General features: G+C 45.0%; 1 protein-coding gene across 3 annotated transcripts; it reads left to right on the top strand.

Annotated features, from left to right (window-relative positions):
• Positions 1-809: 809 nt before the first annotated feature.
• On the top strand, positions 810-27,646 carry GSN (gelsolin). Of its 3 annotated transcripts, XM_080562033.1 has the most exons (18): positions 889-949; positions 1,351-1,408; positions 15,062-15,263; positions 16,232-16,386; positions 16,936-17,097; positions 17,340-17,489; positions 17,792-17,881; positions 18,835-18,967; positions 19,432-19,520; positions 20,074-20,289; positions 21,083-21,216; positions 22,044-22,134; positions 23,158-23,328; positions 24,738-24,912; positions 25,191-25,315; positions 25,856-25,933; positions 26,644-26,704; positions 27,177-27,646. In XM_080562033.1, the coding sequence occupies exons 2-18, from the start codon at positions 1,376-1,378 to the stop codon at positions 27,344-27,346; spliced, it is 2,235 nt and encodes a 744-aa protein (XP_080418159.1). In that variant the 5' UTR covers positions 889-949; positions 1,351-1,375; the 3' UTR covers positions 27,347-27,646. The 3 variants fall into 3 exon arrangements, with proteins under 3 accessions (XP_080418160.1, XP_080418159.1, XP_080418158.1); XM_080562034.1 differs by lacking the exon at positions 1,351-1,408 and having other exon boundaries at positions 810-949; XM_080562032.1 differs by lacking the exons at positions 889-949; positions 1,351-1,408 and adding an exon at positions 13,522-13,787.

Raw genomic sequence — 27,646 nt, 5'->3', positions numbered from 1 at the left:
ATCTTGGAGCAATATATTAAGAAACAGTGAAATACTTGCCAGTTAGTGCAAAGTTTTCCACATCACAAGCAAAACCCTAGCTAAACAGAAAAAAACAATCAATCTGACTTGGGTTTTTTTATGGGGCAGGGACAAAGCCAGGAAAAAAGCAGTAAGGTCCAGCGAAGAGAATGAACCGCAGCATAGCTTCAAGCCCTCAAGTTAAAGGTGCGAGCGAGACGTGGAGAAGCATGAAGCAGGGGAAGGAGCTGCAGCAATCTACAGCTGTCGAGAGGTGAGCTGGGAGCTCGGGGGCACGCCGCGCATCGCCCTGCAGCGCTCCCGCCACGCTGGCAGCGGCATCGGCCCCGTGTGCACCCAGCCCCAAATCTGCAGCATTTGAGCAGATCTGCAGGAGGCTCCTTCAGCGCTCAGTTCGCCTTCACCTCCTGCTTTGTCCCCTCGCCCTGGCACTTCTCGGTGCAGTTTTTGGTGTCGAACGAACTCCTGCAGCGCCGCTGCCTTGCCGTGGGGAGCCGAGGCCACCAAGGCTCCCGTGGCACCGAGTGAAGGGCGGCTTTGTGCGGCGGGCTCAGTGCCGCCCGGTTCCTTTGGCAGCAGAGCGGAGGCCGAGGGCGGGCGGCCCGCAGGGGGGTGAGGGGAAGGGACACGAGGGCACCGCGCTGGCCCCACGTTCCCAGTGCCCCTTGTGCAGCCCCTCCCGCCGGGACGGCTCCGTGCCGCCCCCTCCTCGTGCTGTCGGGGCTGAGGGCACAGCCTCTGCCTCGGCCGGAGCAGGGCCCTCACCGCGCCGCGCCCCCTGGCGGCGACGGAGCCGGAGCCGGAGCGGAGCCGGGGCGGGGCCGGGGGCGCGCCGCAACCCGCCCCCGGGGCTGCCCTGCCCGGCCCGGCCCGGCCCGGCCCCGCTCCCGGCAGCTGCCTCCCGCCCGGCCAAGAGTGCCAGCAGCAGGTAGGGCCGGCCCGGGAGCCCCGCGGGGACGCGGTGCTGGAGGGGGGGCTCTGGGGGAGGGGGGGCTGCCCCTCCCCGCGGCCCCCCCCGGGCGGAGGGGAACCGCGGAGCCCTCACCGCCGGGGGGCCGGGGGGCGGCGGGCGGGCTCCGGGCGGCTCCGGCACCGAGCGGTGCCCCCGGGTCGCGCTGCCCGTCCGAGCCGGCCGCGGTTTTAGGGCGCCTCCTGAAATCCCCGTGCCGTTCGCGTCCCCCGAGGAAGAAGCGCCGTGCAGGGGGCGGGGGGCGCAGCGGGGGGCCGGCCGCTTTGTTCTCGGCCTGGGGAAAGAATGCTTGAAAAAGTCTGTTTGAACAGAAATTCCAAGTATGTAGACACTTAAAACATATTTGAAATGTTTCCTAGGAAGAGTTTTTAAAAAAAAAAAGTTATGGGGATGACTTGTTTCAAGGAGGCCTCATTAGTAAGTAGATCCTCTCTGAATAAAACTGCTTTGAATGTTACTTGCTTTTGGATGTAAAAAATCCGACTTTGCTAACAAGGATGACACTAGCGTCAGTTTCCCCTAAGTCTCCTTTTTTTCGTACTGATCGTTACAATTCTTCAATTTTCCACTACCAACTTTGCATGACGCAAGTTTATCAGCAAAAAAAGTTTCCTTCGCTGGATTTATGGCATGGCTCAGCTTAGGGTATTCCTGCTCTGCAGTAAAACAGGTTTCTTAAGCATCTCTCATCCCTCAGGTTTCTCAAACTACTTTACAAAATGCTACGTAACGTCTGCCTGGGCAAATGAAATGTTCTCTGGGTAACTGGGAGCAGGTCTTGCACAACCTTGGATGTTGCAAAGGGTTCCCCTTATATTGTTCATCAGCTAGTTTATTCCGTTATCCATACTAGGGAGCGCTGAGAGATCTATCTTTAACCTATAAGCTAGCAGGGAGAAGCAGAAGCCAGCCCTGTTTGACGTCTGCTCTGCAGGATGGCTGCTGCGGGCACCGCAGCTGCCTCCCGCCTGTGCTGTGCCAGGCTGCGAGGCGTGGTCCCTGAGTTGTACTGCGCCGCTCACCTCCAGTGCGGATAACGAGAATGCTGTCCTCTGCGCTTGTGCGCCAGCCCTGGGTGTCAGCGTTAGTTTATCTGTACCATCAACGGGCCCCATCGCAGGACTGGCTTGCTGGAGCAGCGAGAAGTCAGGCTCCGTGGATTTCACTAGAATTCAGCAGGAAGATGGGGTAGGGATTGCGGTTACACCTCATCGGTGGCGTAGGTGGGTGGACAGCTTCTTAAATGGTTTGTGTTTGAATACACGGGGGGATTTTCCAGTGGATGTCTGAGTGTTTAGATACCAATGGGTTTTAGTGAGCAGTGGATACCTTCGGTGTCCCTGGGAGAATATCTCCTGCCTGCAGAAGAATGGACGCTTTCTTCAGCCTGATGAAATTCCAATGCTATGGGGAAAGTGCAAGGAAATTGAACCAGCAATTGATCTTTGGCTACTTTTGAATGTCTAAAGGGTGACAAAGCAAAAATGCTACTGTTAGTTTCAAGTTTGATTTTACAGGCACCAATCCAACCTGTCTGTGAATGTGCTCCTTTTGTCACCAAAGCGGGGATGCGAGATAGCATTCCACAATCCAGTTTCATGGTTCTGATAACGTTACCGCTGGGGATTGCTGCCAGCTCCAGCTAAAAGGCTGGCTGCCTGACATGTTCCATTACAAGGCAGTTTTTCTAGATACTTTATATACTTTGGTGAGTGCTCCAGCCACTGCTTGAGTTAGCAGTGTGGCCAGCAGCGTCACTGAGGGGGGGATGCTGCTCCTGGGAAAAAGAAAAGGTACGAGCCTTTGTACAGTACAAGAAGCAGCAGCTAGCTGTTTTCAAAGACCCGTGCTGAGCCAACGCTTCCCCAAGTTCAGATAAAAGAACTTCTTGTAGGCTGGCTGTTTTACAGTGTCCTGATGGGAACTAAACCGCTCTTAAAATAGCTCTGTGACTTACTTGGTGCTGGGGATTTGTATCGGCTTTTAACTTGCTTTACAAATACAAGCTTTCCAGTTTAATTCTAGACTCAGACATTAGTGTTGTTACTCAGTAACATATATATGAAGGGAGACGGTGGATAGGCACAGGGGACTCTGCAAACTATCTATTTCACCCTTTTTATTTGGAATCCTGACACCAAAAGAAATATTTTGGGGGTTGTTTTTTTCTCCCCACCTTTTTTTTTTTCTTTTTTAAATAGGAGCTGAAGTGATCAAGTTGCAGACTGGTTGCAGTAAAGCAGAACATGGTTAAGCACAGACATGAAGTAGGGTGCTCACTATGAGTAGCTACTGTCTAGGAAGAAGCAGCTGTTCTTGTTTTTTGTTCACTTTCACTGCACTTAGGAATTGCTGTATGAATAATTGAGTTCTGAATATGTCTCTGCCTGATTGTTATCAAATGCTTTTCATGAAGCGGCAGAAAATTCTGCAATGGGCAATTTGTCAGCAGCAAGTTGTGTGTTATACTTCTGTTGATTAGTAGTTGTCTGATGCTCTAAGCAAGGTATTTGATGTCGCTTCTAAAAATTAAAACTGAAACCAAAACCGTATATGTCGTTATTTTGTACGTACTCTTGTAATCTGTTTTGAATCATTTTGAACTCAAGACTCAAAAGATGCCTCATGCGGTGGCTTTCAAAGGCCACTGAGGTATTACATCAAGCAAAAACGTTTTTTTGTGTGTGTGTGTGTGTGCAGTTTATCACTTTGTGTACCTCTGTCATCTAGTTTATTCTGCTTCTGAGCATTACTTAAAGTCCTTGTCTTTTCAGTCTCTTAATCATTAATTAATCACTTCAGACACTAAGAAGACTAAGGGAATTTGAAAGAAATGCTCTGGATGATTCATTCTGTTCCCATATAAGGAACGGAGTTGCCAGGGTTCTCAGCTACAAGCCGGGCTGGAACTGTTTTACCGGTATGGGAGACAAACTAGGTGGGGATAGAGCGCAGCCACAGAGCCCGCCGTGTTTTTAGTCTGCAGAGTATTTTTCTGCAGGAGGCTCCACGAAACAATGGCAATGTGAAAAGGTAATGCAGTCAGATACAGCCCTCGGGGCAGGAGCAGAGAAGCTGTCACACTGGTTCATTCATCAATGTCTCCTTTCTGATGGCAGCTCCTAGCCGATGGTTAGGCAAAGGAAGAGAAAGAAGTCTGCATGGGCAGATTTCCTTAGCTCTATCCTTGTGGCTTCTGGCAGTTGAAAACTGTCATGATGAGGGATTTCCAGAAGTGAAGGTTGCATCCGGATTAGCGTGTTTAATAGTCACTAATCATCCCCTCCCTTGTGAATGTATCTTATCTTTTTGATTCCACTTGTAGTTCTACTCCTGAGCAATAATTCCAATTTTGTGCCTGCAGAGTACCCCTTTTGTTTTCTTTAAAATTGCTACGCAGCAATTAGGCTGTCCATCTAGAAACAACGCCTTAATGCAAATGTAAAAAATTAGAGAATTTCTGGTTTTAGCCTGCACTGCTGCCTGTGTCATTATGATGCCCGAAATGAAGTCCAGAGTTGGGTTTTCTTCAGAGCCCAGTCTGTCAAGAATTTGTCTCCTAGGAGCAACTGTGGGGATTTACCACCAAGAGTGCTGTCACCACAGAAATAAGTGGCAGCTGGTTGCTTCCTGCCCCTGTACCAAACGGGAGTAACGGGGATGCTGCTAAATCACGAGGCAGACTGCAAAACCTGTGCGGTATTTCTGTAGTTAGAGGTCTTCTGTCTTCCCATGATTTTGTTTTTCAGTAAGGAAATAAAAGTAAATGAGCTGGGTGGTAGGAGTGTCTGTGCAGGCTGCGTACACAGATTTCCTAGGGTATGCTTCTGCCTCGTCTGCTTCCGAAGAAGTCCTGGATGTTGGCGCGTTTCCCGTATTTACACCACATCCTTCAGTCTTCAGCTCGCTGATAGCCAAAGTTCACTGGCTGCCAGGGTAGATTCATCAGGCCTTTTACGAGCTCTTTGGCACGCAGCGAGGTGCTCTCTCTTTTGTACACGGACCAGTGTGTCCGTACCCTCCAGGTACAGCCGTGCTGCTGCTGCTTGCCTGATCACAGCAGTCGGTGTTTTTCTTGCAGTACCACAAGCCCATCGCTGGCCAGACACTCAGCGTACGTAGTCTGCTGGTCCAGGTGTGTATCTAGGGCACCAGCAGAGAACTGGTTTGATAATGTGTCACTGTTAAGGCCCGTCAGAGGTGAAATGAGATCAGGCTGTTCATAAGCTGTCAGCTTTCAGTACTTCCCAACTGCTCGGTGAGGAAAAGTGTGGTCTGCACAATTAGGAGAGGAAGTAGGAGCCTTTCACTGTAAGCACCTGAACTAGCAGCAGGGTTGCCAGGTATTTATCCCCGATTATCCACTGGTGATGCACTTGCAAGGTTAAATAGAGCTCAGACATTTGTGGGGTTGAACAGAGCTCCAGCAGCTTTTTCCTGGGGTGCTCAGCACGGCTCAGGAGCTGTGTAAGGTGCTGTGGAAATGCCAGCCCAGAACTGCCGTGCTGGGGGTGTTTTTTTTTTTTTTATTAAAACCAAGTTGTTGGCTCTTTTTAGTCAAAGTTTGGGACGTAGTGGTGACTTTGTTGAAGGGTTAGATGGTTTGGACTCTGATTTTTTTTTCCTTTTACTCATTTCAGGGTTCTTTTCCAACTACAGGCTGTGTTTTTGATCTTTCCCTTCTTCTCTTTTGCCCCTCATTCACCTCCCACTGAGAACCTGAAGAACTGGGGCTGCTCTCAGCTGGTGTCCCAGCACAACTGGAGGAGGGAGAAACAACCCTTTGTGTTAGGAACTAGTCAGCCCATGGGATGCCATCCAAAAACAAAGTTTAAGCATATGTTATTTACTGAATGTTTCCACACACAGTAAAAATACATCTACAATTCAAAACAGCGTCTTTAAAACTCTGGAGGAAATGAATCATCCCGAATCTTTCGGGCTGGATGGAGGCTGCAGTGCGGAGAGCCGTCGCCGTTAGGACTTTCCCTTCTTGCAGGCTGCCTTCCTTGAGAACGCCTGTGGTTCCTCACCACCGAAAGCCTGAATCCCGTTAAAAATAAAGTTAAAAACCTCTGTCAATCACCAGAGGGAGAGCTGTAAACACTCTCCGGTGAGGAAGAAGGGATTATGTTGGCGTTCCTGTTTATAGCATTGCCATCTTGTGGCTGCACGCCACGTGGGATGGATGATGCACGGTGCTCCTGCCAAGGCCGCGGTGCTCGCAGGCATTGTGGTTTTGGGGCAGAAAACAGCCTTCGTGAGAAGTCAGTCTGCTCGAGCCGGGGTCATTAATGCAGTGGCCACATCTGCATGTGTTAGGAGAACTGATAGCAAAATTGAAAGGGGAACTCTAGTAGCTCTACATCGATTTACGTGGAAGTGGGTGTCTGTGAGGCAGACCGCAGTGTGAAATGGGGGAGTCGTGTCCCTGGCGCCCCGAGGAGGAGGGAGGTGGGGACGTGCAGGACTGCCTGTGCTGTGCCTCCGGGCACGGGACTGGAGGGAGCAGCCGTGGCAGCTCTAGGTCGTCTCTTGTGCCCGTCAGCAGGTACATGCTGGAACTGCAAACCTGCAGCAGACACAGCTCACGTTCCAATCAACATCCCAGGATCAGAAGCACGCGGATTTCAGTGCCTCTGCTCGGTGAGCTGGCTTCTGCCTCCCTCCTGTGCTATGCCCGGGCTGCGCTGCCCCAGCAGCCAGGCCCCTCGCGGGCCGGCGGCAGGACTCGGACGTGCCGTGCTGCACCAGCAGGGCATAGCACAATGTTCCCTCTACGTGCTTTTTAATCACAGCTGCTTTATCCTCAACCCTAGTATTTGCATGTCCTTCTCCTTCTCCTTGCCGTCCGCTTATTGCAAGTCTCTTCACCTGGTCACCTGGGCCTGCTGCTGCACTGGGAGGGCAAGGCCATGCGTCACGCTTCCCTTTTGGATTCGTTTGAGGCTGTCTCTTCTGGTTTCTATCCCGTCTTCTCCAGTAATAATGTGTTGCTCTCTGCTTCTTTGGGTTAATGATAATGAGTTGAGCAGACTTCTGTGCTACTGAGGAATGCATTGGCTGGTTTGCAGGAGGAAAACGGCTTGCATAAAGTTGCAGATCACTTCCTGGGTACGCAGCCAGGAGCTGGTGGCTGGAGGGAGAACATCTGTGTCATGTCCCTGCAGCTGACCACGAGCATTTCCTCACTGTCTCCATGCATGTGCTTTGGCTGTCACCACCAGATCTGTCTATGGGACATAACATGGGGTTGTAATCATGTTTTAACACACTGGGTTATGTCTTATGGGCTGTATACACGCTCCTTTGAGACGTGTTTTCAGCACTGAACAATGATTTGTGTTTAAGTGCAGTTCAGGATTCATTTTTGCTCACAACAGAAGGAAAGTGGCCAGCAGTTTCCACTGGTCCACGCTTATCTATGCTGTGTGTGTTTAAGTGCATGATTCAGCTCCCATGTATGCTCTTAAGGCAGGGCTTTTAAACAGTTGATTGTATCAGCAGATTTTCTCTGGGTGTGTTTCGATCAGATGGGAGACCTGCGTATTATCCAAGAGTTTCTCCCATGTAAGTAATATTCCTCCTGATTCATATCAGTGCAACTGAGAAGAAACTCAGGCTTTTGTGTTTCTGGGGTTTCAGTATTTTTCTATGCACCAAGTTTTCAGCCCTGGTGCATTGGACTGAAGCCTCTATGTTTACTGAGTGGATCGTTTTCAAAAGGTAGAGACCAGAATAGAGCTGACATGACTCATAATGCAAGCAAACAGCTGGAAAAAGTGAACAATACGTAAATCATCTGGGTGTTCTGGTTTGCTAAAGTGGTTTAGGAGGAATTTTAACTTTTGAATGCAAAAACCTACTTTGCCATTTGTGCAGATGATGCTGTACTTTGTGTCCTGGATGCTTGATTTGAGTTCGTCTTGGGATCAGACACATGTTTTAAATCAAGGAGGAAGCTGCAGAAGGGATGATGCCACTTTGAACTTTTTGGATTTGTGACTGGCTGCATCTATTTGGATGTTAAGATTATCATTAACCATGCTGTTCCTCCTGTAGAAGATTGGAATAGTTTATGGAGTCACCATGGTTAGAGTAGAAGGAGGCTCTTCCATGCCAGTTTTCCTCGTCTCATGGAAGCTTTGTTTACTAGCTTCTTCTAGGGATGGGAGGAAAGGGGTTGTTCTTAGTATTATGTGTATATGAATTTAGCTCTGTCAGGAGACTGAAAGCTGATCTCATATCTCATTTTAGATATTTTTCAATGCTTGTCACCTTGGCAACAAAGCTGAAGTCCCACCAGATTTATTTTCAGCAAGTTACTGAAAAATTAGTCATATATACTATTTTGGCAAGGAGGCTATAAAGAACAGAAAAGTATTTCCGTTTTCACTATGTACTGTCAGCTGTTAATACTGCGCTGAACTGCCTTCCTTTCTCTACTTCATGCAGTGTCATGTCTTGAATTTCTTATTGTCAGAACTTGAATGATTCTGTAATATTCAATCTGACAATCTTCATAAATTCTTCAGAGGTTTTATGGGTTTGCAAAGGATCGGAGAGAAAAGAAATGGCTGCGTGGGTAGTCAGGAAGTGTAGACTCTCTATAAAGTGTAGCAACAGCTGTACCTGAAGCAAGCAAACAATGTGATTTGGGGTATGTTTGATCTGCTCAGTGACATTCTCAGACAGCGATCTGCAGGATGCAGCTCTTGCTCGGCAGTGTTACTGTCGCACGTACAACCTGCTGATTTTATTAGGATTGAACATGCTAGCAGCACAACTTTGGTCCTTGCAAAACAGAGACTCAGTGCTCCTGTTGTTGCTGCAGAAATGTGGTGGTGATTTACTTCTCTTCCTCTGTATAGGAGGTGTGGAATGCTATGAGGCAAGGGAGTCTTGCTTTTCCTGAGGAGATATATTATTATTTCTTTGTAGCAATCCATAGTCTCTAGGCAATTTTTCACAAATAAGTAGAAGAAAATAAATATATTAGCTGGGTGGAAATGCAACCACTTGCCTCCAAGGTACAGCGAGGATTGGTGCACAAGAAACATTTTTGAAGCATGAATGCTGTGTGGATAGAAACTCTACTAAGATCTGTTCTCCCCACGTTTTAGAAATTCAGACTGCACTTGACGGTTATCTTGATGCTGCGTAAGTATTGTTCATCAAAATAAAATATACTGCATTTGCCAACTAGAAATGCAGGAATCATTCCAGAATTACACAGCAGGTGTTTTACATACTCGGTGTTGTAATGTTATGTTGGCTGCAGACCTTCCTGTATGGGCCTTGTTACACATCGAGTTTAAACAAATTAACTGAACCTGTTATGACCTGGACACTGGGGTTGCAAATGAGAACAACCACATGGTGATCTGGCCTGCCACTGCTTATTTCACAGTCTGATTTAATTCAGCCAAGCTTTCCTGAGCAGCCGCCCTGTGCGGGTAAGTCCTTGCTGTATTTGTGGGTATAGACATGCGTGAATTGCCACAATTCAACTGTAGCTCAAAAAAAAAATCTCAAAGAAATATATGTTTGGTTTTCTCTTGTAAGTGGTCAGTTGCTGGGTAAAAGTTACAAGGAGAGCAAACTGTTCAACAGTGGGTTTTTTTTTGAAGGTAAGCCAGAGTCCTCCTTCTGATGCATTGTCAGCTGAACAAAAATAAGCACCCTCACAAGCACCATTGCTGCTAAACCAGGATGCCATGAACATAGCGATCAGACCTCTGGGTCTCTGTGTGTCATGTAAATACTTAAAATATCTCTTCCTTTGCAACACACAGACCTCTTTACAGCTGAAGCTATTAAACGAACCATTGCACTTATTGCTTTTTTTATCGACTATTTTACCAGCAATTTTCCACCTCTTTTTTTCCAACTGCCCATATTCAGTAAGTATTCAGAAAAAAAGCCTCCAAAAGCTTCACTGAATGGCTTAAAAATATATGTGCTCTTTGCAGTCTTAGAAATGTCAGAGTACAAAGTGTGGTGAGGAAAGCCCTGTGTGCTAATATTTGCTATGTCATACAGAGGAACTGGCTACTAAATATTTATACTCGATCTTGTGTATTTAATCTCACTTCTGTAAATTTTTAATTATTAAAGTATTACTGCCTTGCACATTTTGTGGTCTGAAATGCTCTGGCAATGCCAGGAGTCAGAGAATGTTTTGTCTGAGTGCGTGCATTCCTGCAGCTGTGGTGAGCTGCTCCGAATGTTTGAGGTTGAGGAAGAACCAGCCTGGAGCCTGACAGAATGAAGGCTTTTCTCCTCTTCTTTTATTCCGTGAGATTGGATGATGTCGTCTCACAGAAAGATTCTTTAGGTAGCATTATTACACGCTTTAAATGGTGGTAGGTGTGAAGATGTGACAGTTTATTTGATGTGGAGGAGCCAGGCATTAATTGTTGCCACTAATGGGTGTTGCTGTGTGATGGGACACAGAATAAGAGGTTCTGGGCTCACAGGTATGTCTTGAAATGGAACAGGCTGTTCCTTTCTGTGTAGGGCTGGGGCCCCGCTGAAGAACCGGGCACCTTCGCGTCAGGAACAAATTCAGAGGGGAGTAAAGACAAACGGTGAAAATGCTGATGGCATCAATTCGTGAGGGCACAGAGCCACTGCGACAGGGGAGTGGGAGGCACAGCCACAGAGATTAAAGTGAGGAGCATAAATGGGAGTATTTAGGGAGGGAGGCAGGCAAAGAGAACTGTTTTTTATAAGTTCCAGGATGGAAATAAGAAAGGGATTTTGGTCTGGGTATTAGGAAAGAATACAGAGTCCCTGAGAGGCGGTGGTGGAAGCACCAGCTGTCGGGCCTCTCGCAGTGCGGTGATGGGGAGCATGGGCTGGAGTGGCACATTTGTTGGGAGAGAGACCGGAGGGTGCCTCCGGCTTTCCTGGCCTTTCTTTTGAAGCAAGCAGCTTCCAGCCTCTGGAAAAAAAATCGTTTAAAAATTTCTTGAAGAAGCAATCTCTAAATTCTGCCGTTGGTCTGTGAGAGACACACGTAGACCTTCGGGCAGCATCTGCTTCCCTGGCACACCAGGTCTCGCACGCTGTGTGGCAAATAGGACGTGCAGCCCCGCAATTATTTCTGTAGGCCAGTGTCCATCAGAAGCCCTTCTCAGACAGACCTGTGTCGATTGCGTTAACTGCACATCTGGATACCATAACAAGCTGTTGTCTTCCACTGCTTGCTCAAAACATTGGACTTCTTTTCTTAAGTTCTTGTTTTTATCACGCTGCGGCCAAGTGTCACTTAGATGATCCATCTGCGCTGAAATCCCGTACTTCAAGCCCTTTCCTTGTTTTCCTTAAATAGTTTTCTTTTGCATAAGATGCTGGCCCTGCACAGCACCACTTCTGTGACTAAGCTGGACACTTTTATTAACATCAGCTTGAAATTTGCCTTTTTTCCCATGTCTCCAGCAAGACATCCTTTTCAGTATGGTCCTGGCAACCTCGTCTGGCACATGCTGTCGATCAGACATCCAGAGCACAGATTTCTGTGGCTTGATTTAACAATGCCACATTTGCTGACAGAGTAATGAGCCATACCAGCTGGTCAAGTATGTTAGCCTTATTCCCTTCTGACATGCTTCAGCTGAATCTTTACCAAGGAATATGATAATATAGAATTTATTCAATATAGCCCTCTTTCCTTCTTTTGCCTGCATTTACATTCTGCACCTAATTGACAAGACAAGCTTGGACTCACAGCAGAACTTATAAAATGCCAAGTTGATTAAAAGACCACATCCGTTCCTCTCCCCAACCTCCCCAGCGTATTGTATATCCTTACAGGCATATATTTGGGGATTTGAATTTACCCTGAAATGGGATGCTAACAATGAAGATGATCCTAGCTCTCTTTGCCTTCAGTCTGTGAAGTTTATCAAAGCGTGGCTCCATCCAGACATTTATTAATAAAAAGTCCGAAGTATTTTTCCATTTGGAAGGGACTCACCTCTTTCTAATGTTTTGCAATCGGGTCGTCTTGGTTTGGGTATGCTGCAGCTGCAGGAGCCATTCACAGCTGACTTCCTCGGAACACTAGGGCTGACCCAGTACACTGTTAGGCTTCCAAAGTCGTTTCACCAGTTTTTGGACCTCTGACACTGAATTTCCTTCGCAGAGATCAGAAATACCAGCAAGACTAAGACATTGTTTTGATTATCTGTTGCAGTTTGAGAATTTGCAGTGAGATTTTCAAAGGTACATTAACTAAAACAGAGTTTGCCAGCTTGAAATTTCAGAACAAAATGCATTAGCTTGGATGAGAGAGAGGAAGAATTCTCACGGAGAGAGGAGAAGGCACATACAAAGTGGGGTCTGATCTTTCCATCCTGGAAGTCTTGTTGTGGACTCAAGCAGGTGGAGCACTGGTCCCTTTTTTAAGCATCTTTTGAGAGCTTTTGAAAGGGGGAACCCCAGACTGTCAGTAATTCTTCTCTGGGTGCACTAAAAGCAAAAGAATAACCAGCGGCATAAAGACACCAGGGCAGTAGTTGCATTCCTCCTGTCTTTCTCGTTTGGCCTTCCAGGATGCCCGTGGGCACGCAGCCCGGAGCATGCCTGCAGCAGGTCTCAGCACCACAGACACTGCTCGCACCTCGGGAGCCACCCCAGCACCCGGGACGAGCACGGGGCTGCTCTGTGCGTGGGGTGCCTTGGCTGGAGCTGGGACACAGGCTGTTCTGTGCAGTGTACGTACTGGGAATGTGGTGAATTGAGTCACTGAAGTGTAGGGCAGGCAGAAGAACGAGCTCCTTGCTGTCTGTCCTTGGTGGCAGATCATCGGCACGCTGCAGTCCACCATGCTATGTTGTACTTCCGTTGAACTGAACGGGTTTGGTGGCTGTTACCTTCCTGCCACGGGGGTCTTACTACACCCTCAGTAACATTTGGTTGTGGAATTACTGAGGTAGCTCTTGTTCTCTCACCCACCAGACCACTAGCGTCCTTTCACTAACACATGAGCTGAAATACAGGGCTCCGTTTCAGCCCTTTCCGGCTTATGTTCCTCTGATAGAGGCTTGTGTAGATGTTACATTCAGGTGCAAACTCACAAAACATGTGCTGAATTTTGCTTCTTTCTCCGCTGGCAAGTTCAGAGAGACGAAGGCATATTCCCTCCATCCTCAGGGTATTCTGTTGTATAATTTTAGTGGTTCTCTGTTCTTTTTCTCATTTTCAAAATCTCTTTCTCTGCAGCCCTTGCCATCTGGAACACCCTTTCTGTTCCTCTGCATCTCGTCAACTTTCCATTTATTTGCAGTTTTTCAGCAGACAAAATGTTGCCTTTGTTGTTGACATCTCTTAATTTCTTCCTCTCTTATTGGCCTTATGACCAGATATTTGGCTTGTTTGGACATAATTGCACCGTCAGCTGTAATGGATAGCATATTGTCTTGAGTTATTGCCTGCTGGGATTAAGCATCTGTAAGTGACTGAAAGAGTCTCTGAGATTTCCAAGAGGACTGTGCACAAACACGTTACGCCCCTACGGTGCTGAGGGGGTGGGTGTGTTTGTCTGTGATAAAAGATTGGCTCCTGCAGTGTGCCTTCAATTGCGGGAGGAGGAGGAGGGAGCTGGGACTCCCTACATCTTCTGCAGGAGAAGGGAGAAGCCCATTTGCTGTTAGAAATGGGCAGACAGGACTTCGGTTATGTTTTTCTCACCGTTTTTTGCACAATGGCTCTGAAGCTGAACTGTGTTAGCTCCATGTCTGTTGCAGGGCTTGGATATGTTGTTACAGCAGCTGTTGTGCTTTCAGCTGTGGTAAGTGCCTAACGCCACAATTGAACATTGGAAAACTTTTGGGTTTTGATTACTTCTAAGAGTCACACGGTTTTCTAACTCTTTCTAAGGAGCTTGTCCAATTTTGTAGTGGGGATTTGGGAGCAATTCTCAGGCTGACTGGAATCAGACATGGAAGTTCGCTGTTTTCCATCTCTACCTGTTTGATACCTGATTTCAGCTTAGGAATCACTTCAGTAGCTAACTTGCTGTTTTGCTTTCTAGTTTGTAACATTCTTTATTTCTGCCTTGGAAGCTGACGTATTGTACTCTTGTCCATCAGCTACTGTGAACTATCTTCTTTATCAAAATACTGGATGCTTCTAATATAACCTTTTAATTTTTTCTTCCCTGTTATCTGATACCACTTAAAGGCATGCAGTAATATACAGACAAACTTCCTTTACCGGTGCTACAGAAATGTTCTATTTCCTTTCAGTATTACAAAAGTGAATTGTTTAAAAATATAGCTATATGAAAGTGTTCATTATGTTTTTTAAAAGAATGGATTGCATATTACTAATAGATTATATTAACATGAAAAGACACATATTAAAGCAGAATTGCAGTGTCCTTAGGACAGGATGTTATGTACAGTATGTGTAATTCCTGAAATGGAACAGCTGCACAGAAATACTGAAGTAATGTATCCCACGATTATAAATGGAAGGTATATAAGAAACTTGTTAATTATCTAACTCTTTGATGATATTCACAACATTTTCCAGCGAGAGCTGGATAAGATTACACAATAATAATACAAGCTGGATAAGATTACACAAGGTGTAAGTAATGATAAATAATTGTGCAAGATGCACAATGTATAGTGATAAGTTTATTTCCTGCGGTCTTGGACCTCATGCATAGAAAATAATAGTTAGTAAGAGGACTTGACTTTTGCTTATAACTGAAAAGTTATAAATTAGTATAGAAAATACATAAAGTAAAACCAGGAAAAGTAGACAAAAAAACAAACAAACAAACAAAAAAACAGAGAAAAGAGAGTCTAGGAAAGAATAAGTCAGGGTGTCAGGGATAAGCCAGAAAGAAGAGCTGATTGGAAGTGAAAAGTAACAGTGATCATTTGAGAAAGATTTTATTTATTTGCATAGTTCAGTGCAAGAGGAAAAAAAAAAAAAAAAGAAACTCTCCCCTTGTTGCCTGGAACAATAGTTAAGAGATCAGAAGCAATATAATTTAAACAAGGGCTTCCTTGTACTGTGTGTACTGAATAACATTCTCTGTCCTGCCCCTAGCCTGTCAGCATGGTGGAACACGCTGAGTTTTCCAAGGCTGGGAAGGAGCCTGGCCTTCAGATTTGGAGGATTGAGAAATTTGATTTGGTACCAGTGCCAAAAAATCTGTATGGAGACTTCTTCACAGGAGATTCCTATCTGGTGCTAAACACCATCAAGCAGAGGAATGGGAACCTCCAGTACGACTTGCACTTCTGGTTAGGTAAGTCTGACGGGAGTGCTCCTGAAATGGAAGCCCAAAGTGAACTCTCTTCCTCACAGTACTCCAGCATTGTCCAGTGTTACCCAGGGAAGTAAGGAACACAGAGAATGGCATACAGAGAATGCAATTTTGGGTGCACATAGTGCTACTCAAATATTTGAAATGGTTTCTGCAAGAGTGAGAACAGCCATCTCTGTACCTAGAAATAGAATTGTGTGACCAAAAGAAGGGCTTTTCTGATCAAGATGACACAAGTCCTAGTTCTCCAGAGTCTCATGTCAGGCCCACAGCAAAGACAATCTCACATGAAAGAGGCTGCTGAAATCCTTTCTGTTTGGAGGGATAGAAGTCAGCTGTTACCTTCCTCACTCAATGAGTATTCTTCGTCCCTGTGAAGTTTAGATCTTCTAATTGTCCATCTGCAGTAAAAGTCACCGACTAACGTGGCAAGACTTCTCCACGTCCTGCAAAACCAAAACACTTTGGCAATATCGTAGTTAAAGCTATGTAGGATACTTGCTTGGGGTTTGTCCTATTTGCCATCTGTCAGTAGTTTTTCCATGCTAAAGAGCTCCTGAGAGGCAAACTGCTGGGGAACCGATGCCCTGCTAGTCTCTACAATCTTCATAAACCATGACAGTGTCTCCCTGCAGATTCATCTGTTCATGATTTAGTCCATAGCAAGCTTCCATCCAGGACAAGGCAAAATAGCAAAGGGAAAGTGTGTGATACTTATCAAAAGCGCAGCTGTGAAGCAGTGGGGCTGCAGCAGATATGGTGGTATAATAAGCCTGACAGGAAAAAATAAGCTTTTTAATGCTCTTTGGGGTCGTTATTAGAAAAGTTTGGAAATGGCTATTCTGCAGACCTTCCTGGAAGCTAAACTTTCCAGGAATCTCCTTTCTCCTTGGTGTTTATGCAGTCGGATGTGGGGGCTGAAACCCTGTTGTCACCTTTTCATTTCTTAGGAGATGAAAGCTCTCAAGATGAGCGCGGGGCAGCTGCCATATTCACTGTTCAGATGGATGACTACCTTCAAGGGAAGGCTGTCCAGCATCGTGAAGTGCAAGGCCATGAGTCTGCAACTTTCCTGGGATACTTCAAATCTGGCATCAAGTACAAGGTAGGTTATGACTGGATCTTTATACTGCCAGTCTGAATCAAGTCTGCAAGAAATGGCACCCTGCCCACTTCTCAGAAGAGTAAGAACTCCCTCTTTGCCAGTTGCTTAAAAACATTCTCAAACAGATGTTTTCAATGAGTTGGAACTGACAGGGTGGAGAACAGCAGATCCCAGCGGGAGAACTTTGGCTGAATTAACAATGCACAATTTTAGGAATCGGGGTTTTGTTTTTCTTCAAGAAGCAGAGGAAAAAACAGTCCCAAGATGTCTGGAATGAGTTTAAGAAACAGCAATCCTAGTTAATGGGAAACATCTACTCAGTAGACTTAATTTCTCCCCGGTTACTTAACAGCTTAACCTTGCCAGTCCCTTTTTCTGTGCTCAGTCCACCTCCTTACCATACATAATGTTTGGGTAAAGCAGATGAATAGCAGTGGGAGTTGCTCTTCAATGCCTGCTTCTTCTATTCCATTTTACTTCAGTAGTGGAATTCCACTGTAGTAAAGCAACAGCATGAGTATGAATCATTCGTTTTTCCTTTTGTCTTAGGCTGGTGGTGTGGCTTCTGGCTTCAGGCACGTGGTTCCCAATGAAGTGACTGTGCAGAGGCTTCTCCAGGTCAAAGGCAGGAGAGCAGTCCGAGCGACGGAGGTCCCTGTGACCTGGGAGAGCTTCAACACAGGGGATTGTTTCATCCTTGACCTTGGCAGCGTAAGTACCATGCAAAAGATGAGTTTATTAGCCTTTCAGGGGCAGAAGTCTGATTAGTTTTTTCTTTTTTTTTTTTTTTATTTCCACGGTGTTTAAGTTATCTCAAGTGTTGACCATTCTGACGCATTACATAGCCAGTCTTCTGACATCTTTCAGTCTCAGCTATACTGCTGTCTCCTTCAGAGAGGGTCATGTTTGGATCCGACAAGTGTTAGCTGCATGGTTTTTCTCTTTCCCCCCAGAACATCTACCAGTGGTGCGGCTCCAACAGCAATCGTCAAGAACGGCTGAAGGCCACTGTGCTGGCCAAGGGGATTCGGGACAACGAGCGGAATGGTCGCGCCAAGGTCTTCGTTTCAGAGGAAGGATCAGAGCGGGAGGAAATGCTACAGGTTTTTCACTTCATCCATTTCTCTGTGCTGGAATGGGAAGGGCGGTATCTAGAAGAATGGATGCAATAGGTGGATAGGCTCAGTAGTGTGTGTCTTTCCATATAAAGTGCTAGCAGTGTAAACACTCAATTCAGTGCAGACTTGGACCTCTGCATTGCTGGGACATCAGAATATATTTTTGCTTTTGTTGATCTGGAAGTTTCTTCTACTTGTTACTTGTGGCTGGGGCATCTGGGGAACACAGATTCTCTTCAGTTGGCTACTAACGCTTTTTTTTTTTTTTTTTTTAACTTCTCTCTCAGGTCCTTGGACCTAAACCCAGTTTGCCTGCAGGAACTCCTGATGAGACCAAAACCGATACAGCTAATAGGAAACTGGCTAAGCTCTACAAGGTAACAAGAAACAGACAGATCCTGACAATTGTGGAGAATGGATTAATCTTTGCACAATTAGATGGAGCTGGAATAGTGGAGAAAAGCTGATCTGATCTCAGTCAAAGAGCTTTTTATGAACTTTTTAAGTGTATGAACCTTGGTGGCTTGCAGTGCATACCCACGTGCTTTTTTACTGTCTTTATTGCCGCTGCTGAATCTAGTCAGCAGTGGGGATTGAGCTGGGACTTTTCAGGAATTTTTGAGGGAAAGGCAGAGTGTGAAATGAGTGGGTAAAAGAAAGGGAGTCTTCCTTTGTGTTACCAAACGCTGTGTTAGGAAGCTGACAAGACTGGGCCAGAAAGAGTGAGCCTGAAAACCGCTTCTATCCCTTTCTACATCCAGTGTGCACACTGGATGAAGCAATGATTTGGAAGGTAACATTTGCCACCAGCTAGTATAAGTGCAGAAGAATGTCCAAGACTTTTTGGGAGGAATCTCCTCTACAGCAGTCTCTGCTAATGATTTAGTGAATGTCTGCCAAGGTGGTTTGTAATGTAGATCTTTATTCACTAGTAAGTACAGGAACTCAGACCATTAAACCCACTTGACACAGGGAAGCCTATTCACAGTTACCAAGACAGTCCTCTCCACTTGTTAGGTGCAGTTATTTTGCTTTAGAAGAATTTTATAGGCTGGTTTTGCACCAAAGATATTTACCATTTTGGATCAATCTTTATTTGGTCCCAGCATTATCTGCATTGCTAGAAGTACTCGAAAGCTTCAGAGTAAGTGTTATGCTTTTGTCATACTGTTGCTGTGTCAAAGGTATCCTGTTTGTAAAACAGTAGTGCCTGGAGCAGCCAATGCATTCAAATTGATTTCCTTCCACTCCCTGAGTTTTGGATCATTGCCATGATGCTGGAGGGAAAAAGGGAAATGCCTTATCTAATCTCTGTGCCGTGTTATCACAGGTCTCAAATGGGGCTGGGAACATGGCAGTCTCCCTGGTGGCAGATGAGAACCCCTTCTCCCAGGCAGCCCTGAACACAGATGACTGCTTCATTCTGGACCACGGCACAGATGGAAAGATCTTTGTTTGGAAAGGTACCGTAGAGATGCAGGTGAAGCTGGTTTTGCATACGTAGGATTTGCATCCAATTACCGATCCCTGTTTCCTTTGAGCTGGGTAGGGGAGTGGACACTTGATGATGGTGGTGCTTTTCAGGGCAAGTTCAGATAGTACGAACAATCTCAGAAGAGCACTCTCATCTGAAATGTTAGGTGTTAAGATACAGCGTCTTCAGCGTACAGAATTAAACAAAGGGTTCTTGGAACCAGGAAGAAAAAATAAATAAATGTCATAAGTAGAAAGGCAATTGTGTTCTCAGTCATCGCAGAAAAGCATAAAGGAAATCAAACAATTTTCCTTTGCTCTTTGGCATCATCTTCTAGCTGGCAGGCTGGGCCCTTCAGATGTTGCAAAAGGGTGAAGTGCCTGGGACAGTTTTTTCTCTGGGTACACAAAACTTTGTAAAAGTTGACCCCTCTTCTCTCCATTTTCATTAAAGGCAGGAGTGCCAACTCTGAAGAGAGGAAGGCAGCTCTGAAAACAGCTTCTGAGTTCATTGATAAGATGAATTATCCGAAGCATACCCAGGTAAGGATTTATATATTTATTTTACCTTTTCCATGACCTCTCAAAATGGTGAAAAAGAGAAGGTATAGGTAAACCTGCCCTTCTTGCTCTGAAAGTGATGTTTCTAAGGGTTTAACATCCCTTCAATCTTCCTCAAAACTCACCTTAGACTGAGTCTGAATCCCGTAGCATATTCTGAGACCCAGGCGTAGTTCCACAATGGCTTAAAGACTGACTAACTCTGGCATGGAAGAAATTGGTTCTTTCAAACTAGTGGTTGCAAGCAGCAGAAAACAGATGGTTTGTGATGTATTTACTCTCGATAAAGATCTATCTATGGTAATAACTGGAGGTTCTATTGATTGCTGTGTGTCAGGCATCAGTGAGAGCTGACCTGGCTCTTAGTAGTGCTTCTTGGCACCCAGCACTTCACTGTTGTAGTGTCAGAGGAGTTGTACCAGGCAATTCTGCCAGCTTGAAACCAGAGCTTCTATGAAGCAAGGAGTAGCCAGAGTCAGAGCTCTATGGGATGTGGGGTAAGGCTGCTCGTGATGGGCTGGCTCATTTGTTTCAGATCCAAGTCCTCCCTGAGAGTGGTGAGACACCTCTGTTTAAGCAATTCTTCAAGAACTGGAGAGACAAGGACCAGACAGAAGGACTGGGACAGGCTTACATTTCTGGTCATGTTGCCAAGATTGAGAAGGTTCCTTTTGATGCCGCCACTCTTCACACCTCCAAGGCCATGGCTGCCCAGCATGGAATGGAGGATGATGGCTCTGGCAGGAAACAGGTGAGCTGCGTCAGAATGCCTTTGGAAGGTTTCCAGAATTGTCTTTGCTACTTCTTGCATTCCTGCAAGAACAGTGAGACAGATAGGAGCCTGAGACTCAGTTTCATAAATACTGAGAGAATTTTTAACATCAGAAATACCAGCAAGGTCTTGAGAGCCCTACAACCGTGTGGTGTAGATGAGCTGTTATTTTCACTCCAAGATTGCCCTGAGGACAATTTTTCACCCAATGGTGTGTAGCCAGACATTCTCATTCCACCTCCTCCCTGTTACTCTAGCTGTTGCCATCATACATGGGATGGGTGTCTCAGAAGCAGTGTTGCAGATGGGTTTGAAAAGGCTGCATGGTGGTTCTCATGCCAACCTTAGACTTCTCATAAGTCCTCAGTAAATCTAAAAGCCCTGTTCCCAACTGTCCAACTGAGAGAAATTGGAATGATCATGTCAGGTACGAAATTGGCACACGGGCTGGCAGTGTTAGTAGTTTGATTGGCTTTTGTTCCAGTGTTTCTAACCGTTCTGATAAATCTGATCGAGGTTTGAGAGCTCACAAAGGGGCGAGGTAAATGTGCCTTGCTTCAGGCCTGGCTGCAAGCTGTGGAAATCTGATGGGCGGGATCGCCAGGCTTGTAGTGACTTTCCCCAGCAGGTGGGGCTGCAGTACTGTAAGTTTTAGGAAGCCAAATTAGGGAAGAAAATGGAACACAAGCTCTGTTCGGGAAAGTCTGTTTATTTTGCTGTCATGTTTCACTCAGAATATTTCTGTTCCTCTCCCTTTCTGCTCTTTTTCTAGATTTGGAGAATAGAAGGCTCAGAGAAAGTGCCAGTGGATCCTTCAACATATGGCCAGTTCTACGGAGGGGATAGTTATATTATCTTGTACAATTACCAGCATGCTGGAAAACAGGGACAGATCATTTACACTTGGTAAGAAGGTTTTCCTGGTGCAAGTCAGGAAACACTGGGACTAAGCGGTGTTCTGAGTCTTCTTTGAAAATGGATCACTGTTGGTTCCCATTTATAGAGGATCCTTAGGGACTAAGATTTCACCCGGGATAGCATTCCTTTCCAAAACACCCAGAAATCTGAAATGTTTTGTTTTGTTTGAAATTTTAATGGGGGGAATTACTGTGCTAGCATCCTTTTTTTTTTCTTTTTTTCTTTCTTTTTTCTTTTTTCTCTCTCTTTTTTTTTTTTCCCTACTAGTAGTTACTCCCTTCTTTGGATCATGCTTTAGACTTTTTACAGAGTTTCTACATCTGAGACCACTGTGACTGTCTTTTGTTATTTTAACACCTTGGTTGGTGGCTTGTGACTCTTACAGTTTCCAGACCACGCCATTAAAGAGGAGTTTTTCAGTGGTTAGTCTCACAGTGGTGATGTTCTTGCTTATCAAAGGGGTCACAGGCAAGCTCCGTAACTGAAATCAAAAGGGGTGCGGTCTGTGTAGGTGCTGCATGTATACTTCCTGCTAACAGTACCAACAGGCATGTTTTTAAGCCAGCTGCTAGAAGGATAATGGGAGATAGACATGAAGGTACTAAAGAATCTGTGCTTATTTTCTAGAAAGTGTCCCCATCTCCCTCTGTAATCAGTGTTACAATATAAGATAGTGAATTTCTTCTTCATGTTGAATGAAGTGCTGCGGAGGTTGGATAACAAAAGTTTCTTTTTTTTGTCTTCGTCTCTGTAAGGTGAATGTGTAGGGAGGGAAAACGTTAAAAATACAACTCAAATTTTGCCTTGTCTTTCAGGCAGGGTGCTCATTCCACTCAAGATGAAATTGCAACCTCTGCATTCCTTACAGTACAGCTGGATGAGGAGCTGGGAGGCAGCCCTGTGCAGGTGAAAAAAAAACACACAACAAACCAACAACCAAACAAAAATCCAACAAAACAGAAAAATAAACACTGTGGGAATAAATAAGATATAACTGGTTTTCTTATACCTTTTAAGTGGCAGTGAGCCTTCTGCTTTGTAGTATTACTAACACCAGGAATTAATAATCTGCATTTCATACCAGTTAGCGCAACGTGTTGACAGCCAACAGAGCTTGGTGGGAGAAGTAGGAAACACCTTGGATATATTTAGCTGTGTTTTTGCAAAGGCAGCTGGATCGATGGATGCAGCCAACTTCTGGAGTTAGCTAAGATACCTATTTTTCTTCTTAATTTAGAATTAAAGTGAGAATAAAGGCATGTGACAGAAGAAAGCCCTTGGTGATTGAGAGAGGAGTGAGAAGCAAACAAATAGTTCATGAGAATGAAATATTTCAGTTAGTTTTTTCTAAAGTGAATCTGGAAAGAGTTGAAAGAGCTAAAAGGCTGAGAAACAGTGAGAAAGCTCAGCGTGTTTTGGCAAATGAAAGAGGACACGTTTGTATTTCGTAGGATAAGTGTAACTTACCAAAATGTGTCATCTACCCTGATAACCATCCTAGCAGAAGGAAAGGGCTTTTGGGATCCTCTCTGTATCATATACGGTACCAAATGTCAGTGGAGAAATCCAGTCACGTAGTGGGAGACTCCATCTGTGGTGCAGGTGTTACGGAGAGGCTGCCTGCCTTACCTAACCCTCAAGCTATTTAGGCAAGAAACAAGTGGCCTGTATAGGACAGGAGGTTTTTCATGGCTGTTGTTTGTTACCTCTATGCCAGTGGATCACCCACCAATTAAAATGAAATGGCAACTGAGAGCTCAGTTTAAATGCTGGTCTGTTTTTGTGTGGGAGTTAATAGCTAAGCTCCAGTGACCATCTAGGTGCTATAGGAAGATTTCAGCTGGAAGTATGGTGACAAAAGCCTTTTCTAGCATACCTGATACTACTCTTCATCAGCAGCTTAAAACTGAGTGTTTTTTTTTTTTCTAGAAACGAGTAGTGCAAGGAAAAGAGCCACCTCACCTGATGAGTATGTTTGGTGGAAAGCCCCTGATTGTTTACAAGGGTGGAACCTCTAGGGGAGGAGGCCAAACCGCACCTGCAGAAACACGGCTGTTCCAAGTCCGATCCAGCACCTCAGGAGCTACTAGAGCGGTAGAGGTATGTGAAGAGAGAGCCAACGTCCATGTTGCATGCATTGGCTGTGATGGGGACTTGAGCCCTTTGACAAGAACAAGGGCCAGACTGAGCTTTCGGATGTAAACTATAGCATACTTTGAAACCTCGGTAAAGTGTTAAAAGATTTCTCTTTTCCTATGGATAAGCAGTAATAATCATCACCTTCATATTAGTTTATAAATATCACCTTGAATAGGCTGAAGCTGTTTTCTCTGAAGTCCACAACAGACGTTACACCTGCGTACAATGATGCTTTTCAAACACTGTTGAAAACCATTTGGATGGATGTTGTGCTGGTTGTTGTGACTTGTTCTTAGCCTGTGTGACCATGCTGCTAACCCTATATGCAAATAGAACCTGTGCCAGGACACAGGTTAAGAGCCCTACTCCTTTGAAAAAAAATGCACACACACACAAAAACATGCAACAACAAAAAAAGGGAATGAATCCTGGTCAACAGCTGTCATAGAATCATATCATAGAATGGCTTGGGTTGGAAGGGACCGTAAAGTTCATCTAACTCCAACCCCCCTGCCACGGGCAGGGACACCACCCACTAGATCAGGTTGTCCAAGGCCCCATGAAGCCTGGCCTTGAACACCTCCAGGGATGGGGCATCCACAACTTCTCTTGGCAACCTGTTCCAGTGCCTCACTACTCTTACAGTGAAGAATTTCCTCCTAATGTCTAATCTAAATCTATCCTCTTTTAGTTTAAGACTAGTTCCCCTTGTTGTATCATTACCTATCTGAGTAGAGAGTCCTTCTCCATCCTTTTTATAAGACCCCTTTTAGTATTAAAAGGCTGCGATGAGGTCTCCCCAGAGCCTTCTCTTCTCCAGGCTGAAAATCCCCAACTCTCTCAGCCTTTCTTCATAGGAGAGGTGCTCCAGTCCTCTGATCATCTTTGTAGCCCTCCTCTGGACTCGAGCTCCGTGTGAGGCAGGAGCACTGTTCTATATCTGCAGTAACTTCCTAAGTTCCTAGTGTCATGATGGCATGTCCTTGTTGATGTAGGGGAAATTATGTTAATGATTCATCAGCCTCAGCAACAGGGATGGTGCTCTCCGACAGGCTCCTCAGCAAATTCTTAAGTCTCCTGTCACAACCATGAAGACTGGCCAAATGACAGCTCCAGGCATTCTTGCCATAGGTCATATGTATCTGTAGATTAAATGCAGAAACACAATTTGTTTACTCTTCTCACATAACTAAGTCTAACTGATTACTCAGATTTATGCAAATATACAACGTATCTCGTAACCTTACATGCTTGTGTGGAATATCTTGTTTGAAGTGTATTTCAGGGTAGATGCTGATTTTTATTTTGAAATAATGGGCTCTGCATAGAGAGTGATTATACCTGACACATGCAATATTCTTTCTCTTCAGCTGGATCCTGCTGCCAGTCAGCTGAACTCCAATGATGCCTTTGTCCTGAAAACTCCCTCTGCTGCTTACCTTTGGGTTGGCCAAGGAGCCAGCAATGCCGAGAAATCAGGGGCACAGGAGTTGCTGAACGTTCTGGGAGCTCGCTCAGTACAGGTTTCTGAGGGTAGAGAGCCAGGTGAGGGAGATACGTGAAGTCTGAGATCATTTCTGTGTAGCTGCACTTTCCCAATTATTATTTTGTGTATATTTTGTTTCTCCCAGAACAAGGAAATGTACATGTAGACACAGAGTGGCTTCTCCAATCTAGTACCTTCATTGTGTTTAACAGTGCACTCATGTTTGTAGGCCTTTGGGAGTTTGACATAGAAGAGTGCTTCAAGTCCTACCCAAGCTATACTGCCACTGTGTTTTCCATGAATAGTTGAAGCATCAGTACGTCACTCTCTTTTTCAGAGAATTTCTGGGCTGCTTTGGGTGGAAAAGCTCCTTACCGTACCTCTCCCCGGCTGAAGGACAAGAAGATGGATGCTCACCCCCCTCGTCTTTTTGCATGCTCCAACAAGAGTGGACGCTTCACTGTGAGTATGTGGGAAGATAGTCAACTCAACAGTCATCTGACAAAGCTGGGGGTAACTTCATCTCAGTCTGCTCTGAGTCGCCTGATGGGCTGTTATACCTTATCTTCCTTCCTTTGCAGTGTAGCCTCCAGAAGGAAAGCATCAGCACCATTTTTTCTATAGAGACAGCTGCTAGTTCTATAGCACTGTTGTCAGCACAGCAACTTTCTGAACCATAAAACTGGTCCTCCCCTGGTTAATAACCAGCATTCAAACTCCTCAGATTTTAACTTGTGAATGTTTCTATTAACAAGAGGCACCATTAAAAGCCTTGAACAGGAATTAAAGACTGTTTTACTAGGTAGACAGAGACTGATTTTGTGTTCTGTGGTGTAAGAACACTTCTGTGACATAGCCTGAGCTGCATGGTCAAATACCATGCCAATGGTACGCATCTCATTGACAAGAGGTGAAGCCAGAGTCCATGTAACCTGCCTTTTTTCTGTAAAGCTAAAGTGATGCTTGAGCTATATTCTCATCTTTTAACCTTATGTTTTTCAGATTGAAGAAGTTCCTGGAGATCTGACTCAGGATGACCTTGCTACAGATGATGTTATGATCCTTGACACATGGGATCAGGTATGTCATGTTTACCTATGAGGAGGGAAATAAAGAATATGAACAGTGTGGCTCTAGATTAAGAGACCAAAATTACAAGAGCTAGCAGAGTTGCTGTGTTGTAGAGTCCCTCCACCTTCAGGCCTGAGAACAAATCACCTCACTAGCGATGTTGAAGAGAACTTAGACCCAGAACCTGAGAAAAGAGCCGGTGTCTTGCCACTTTGTTAGCTTATGGGCTGAAGCAGACAGGCTGTTGTGTATCATGTGTACTTCCCCAGGCTGTAAACTTCCTGAGGGCAGTGACCTTGTCCTGGCTGGAGGTGACTGAACCATGGTTAGGATTCAGCAGTTTAAGACACAGACACATTTTCTGTAATTGAAAACAGAAGGCTTGGGTTAGTCACTGCGCGTGAATCAGCCAAAAGTGAACTTAGAGATGAATTTTGTGTCTGTTTTATGTAAGGATGTTCAAACATTAGCAATCTTTCCTGATGTTAAACTAGTGTATAATTTGTTCATGTATCTAGAATTTACTGCAGATAAACTGCAGTCAAAAAGCTTCTTGTCATCTACCAGTAGCTTTAGCCAAGTAAGTCAGGCCACGCACACCAGGAGGAATTTGTTCTTGTTCTGTGCCATACTGTGGTCAATGAGCCCTTATCCCCTCTTTCATAAAGATACTGACTGTTGCTGAAACAATTCACATGATTTTTTTTTTAAATCTACAGGTCTTTGTATGGATTGGAAAAGATGCACAGGAAGAAGAAAAGACTGAGGCTTTGAAATCAGGTATTGTTATGACATTTTACTCTCTGAAATGTTTGTTTTGTTTTCCCACTATCTGATTTTAAGGCAGAGAGAAACTTATCTTAACCATGATATGACATTCAATATTGTGATCAAAGAGACCACAGAGATAGAGAAAGGAGGGTCCCAAATATCGGCATGAAGAGGTGCAGCATTTAGACACGCTGTGCTCAAACCCCAACAGTGAAAAAATATTCTTGCGTGGATAAGTGGCTATAGACTGCCACTGCATTGGAGAATTTTACAATCCCAACATATGCTTTCTACCTACAAATGCCACTCTTGTAACAGGTGTAGATAAAACCACTGAGTGAAAGCTTATTTTTTTTAATGACTACAGATACAATCTGAAATTGTATCTCTAGCAACCATTTAGCTATAATTAATCTGTTTCCTCTGTTGCTCCATAAGATTTGGACTCCATGTGATTTTTCTCCTCCTTATGCCTTTACAGCTAAACGGTACATTGAAACTGATCCCGCCAGCCGAGATAAGAGAACTCCAGTCACGCTCGTTAAGCAAGGGTTTGAGCCTCCAACCTTCTCTGGCTGGTTCCTGGGCTGGGATGATGACTACTGGTCTGTTGATCCTCTACAGAGAGCAATGGCAGATGTGGATGTCTAAGGAACAGGTTTTTTCTCTTTTGAAATGGAGCGAGTATAGTGCCTTCAGTGCCTTCAAGAGCTTCTTTTTCCTGCAGGCAATGATGTTAATAGCCAATTAGCTGTGCAATAAGTACCAAAACAATCGTGACCAGTCGTATTGCTCTACTCCTTGCTTTGATTATATTTAATACAATAAAGCTTAAATGGAATAGAAGAAGAGTAACAAAGCCCACCATTTTATTAAGAGGAAAACAATAAACAGACCCTGTAGATCCCACATTTGAACTTACTTGAAACAAATACACCTTAGAAAAATAAA

This window comes from Anser brachyrhynchus (assembly GCF_964034855.1).
Source record: "Anser brachyrhynchus genome assembly, chromosome: 19".
Lineage (NCBI taxonomy): Eukaryota > Metazoa > Chordata > Aves > Anseriformes > Anatidae > Anser > Anser brachyrhynchus.
This window is presented reverse-complemented; position numbering and strand designations above follow the sequence as displayed.

Coding starts and splice junctions, on each gene's coding strand:
- GSN (XM_080562032.1), top strand. CDS start 13,653: ATGGGCAGACAGGACTTCGGTTATGTTTTTCTCACCGTTTTTTGCACA. Junction 18,968..19,431: donor AAAGATCTTTGTTTGGAAAG/GTACCGTAGAGA, acceptor TTTTCATTAAAG/GCAGGAGTGCCAACTCTGAA. Junction 19,521..20,073: donor ATTATCCGAAGCATACCCAG/GTAAGGATTTAT, acceptor CATTTGTTTCAG/ATCCAAGTCCTCCCTGAGAG.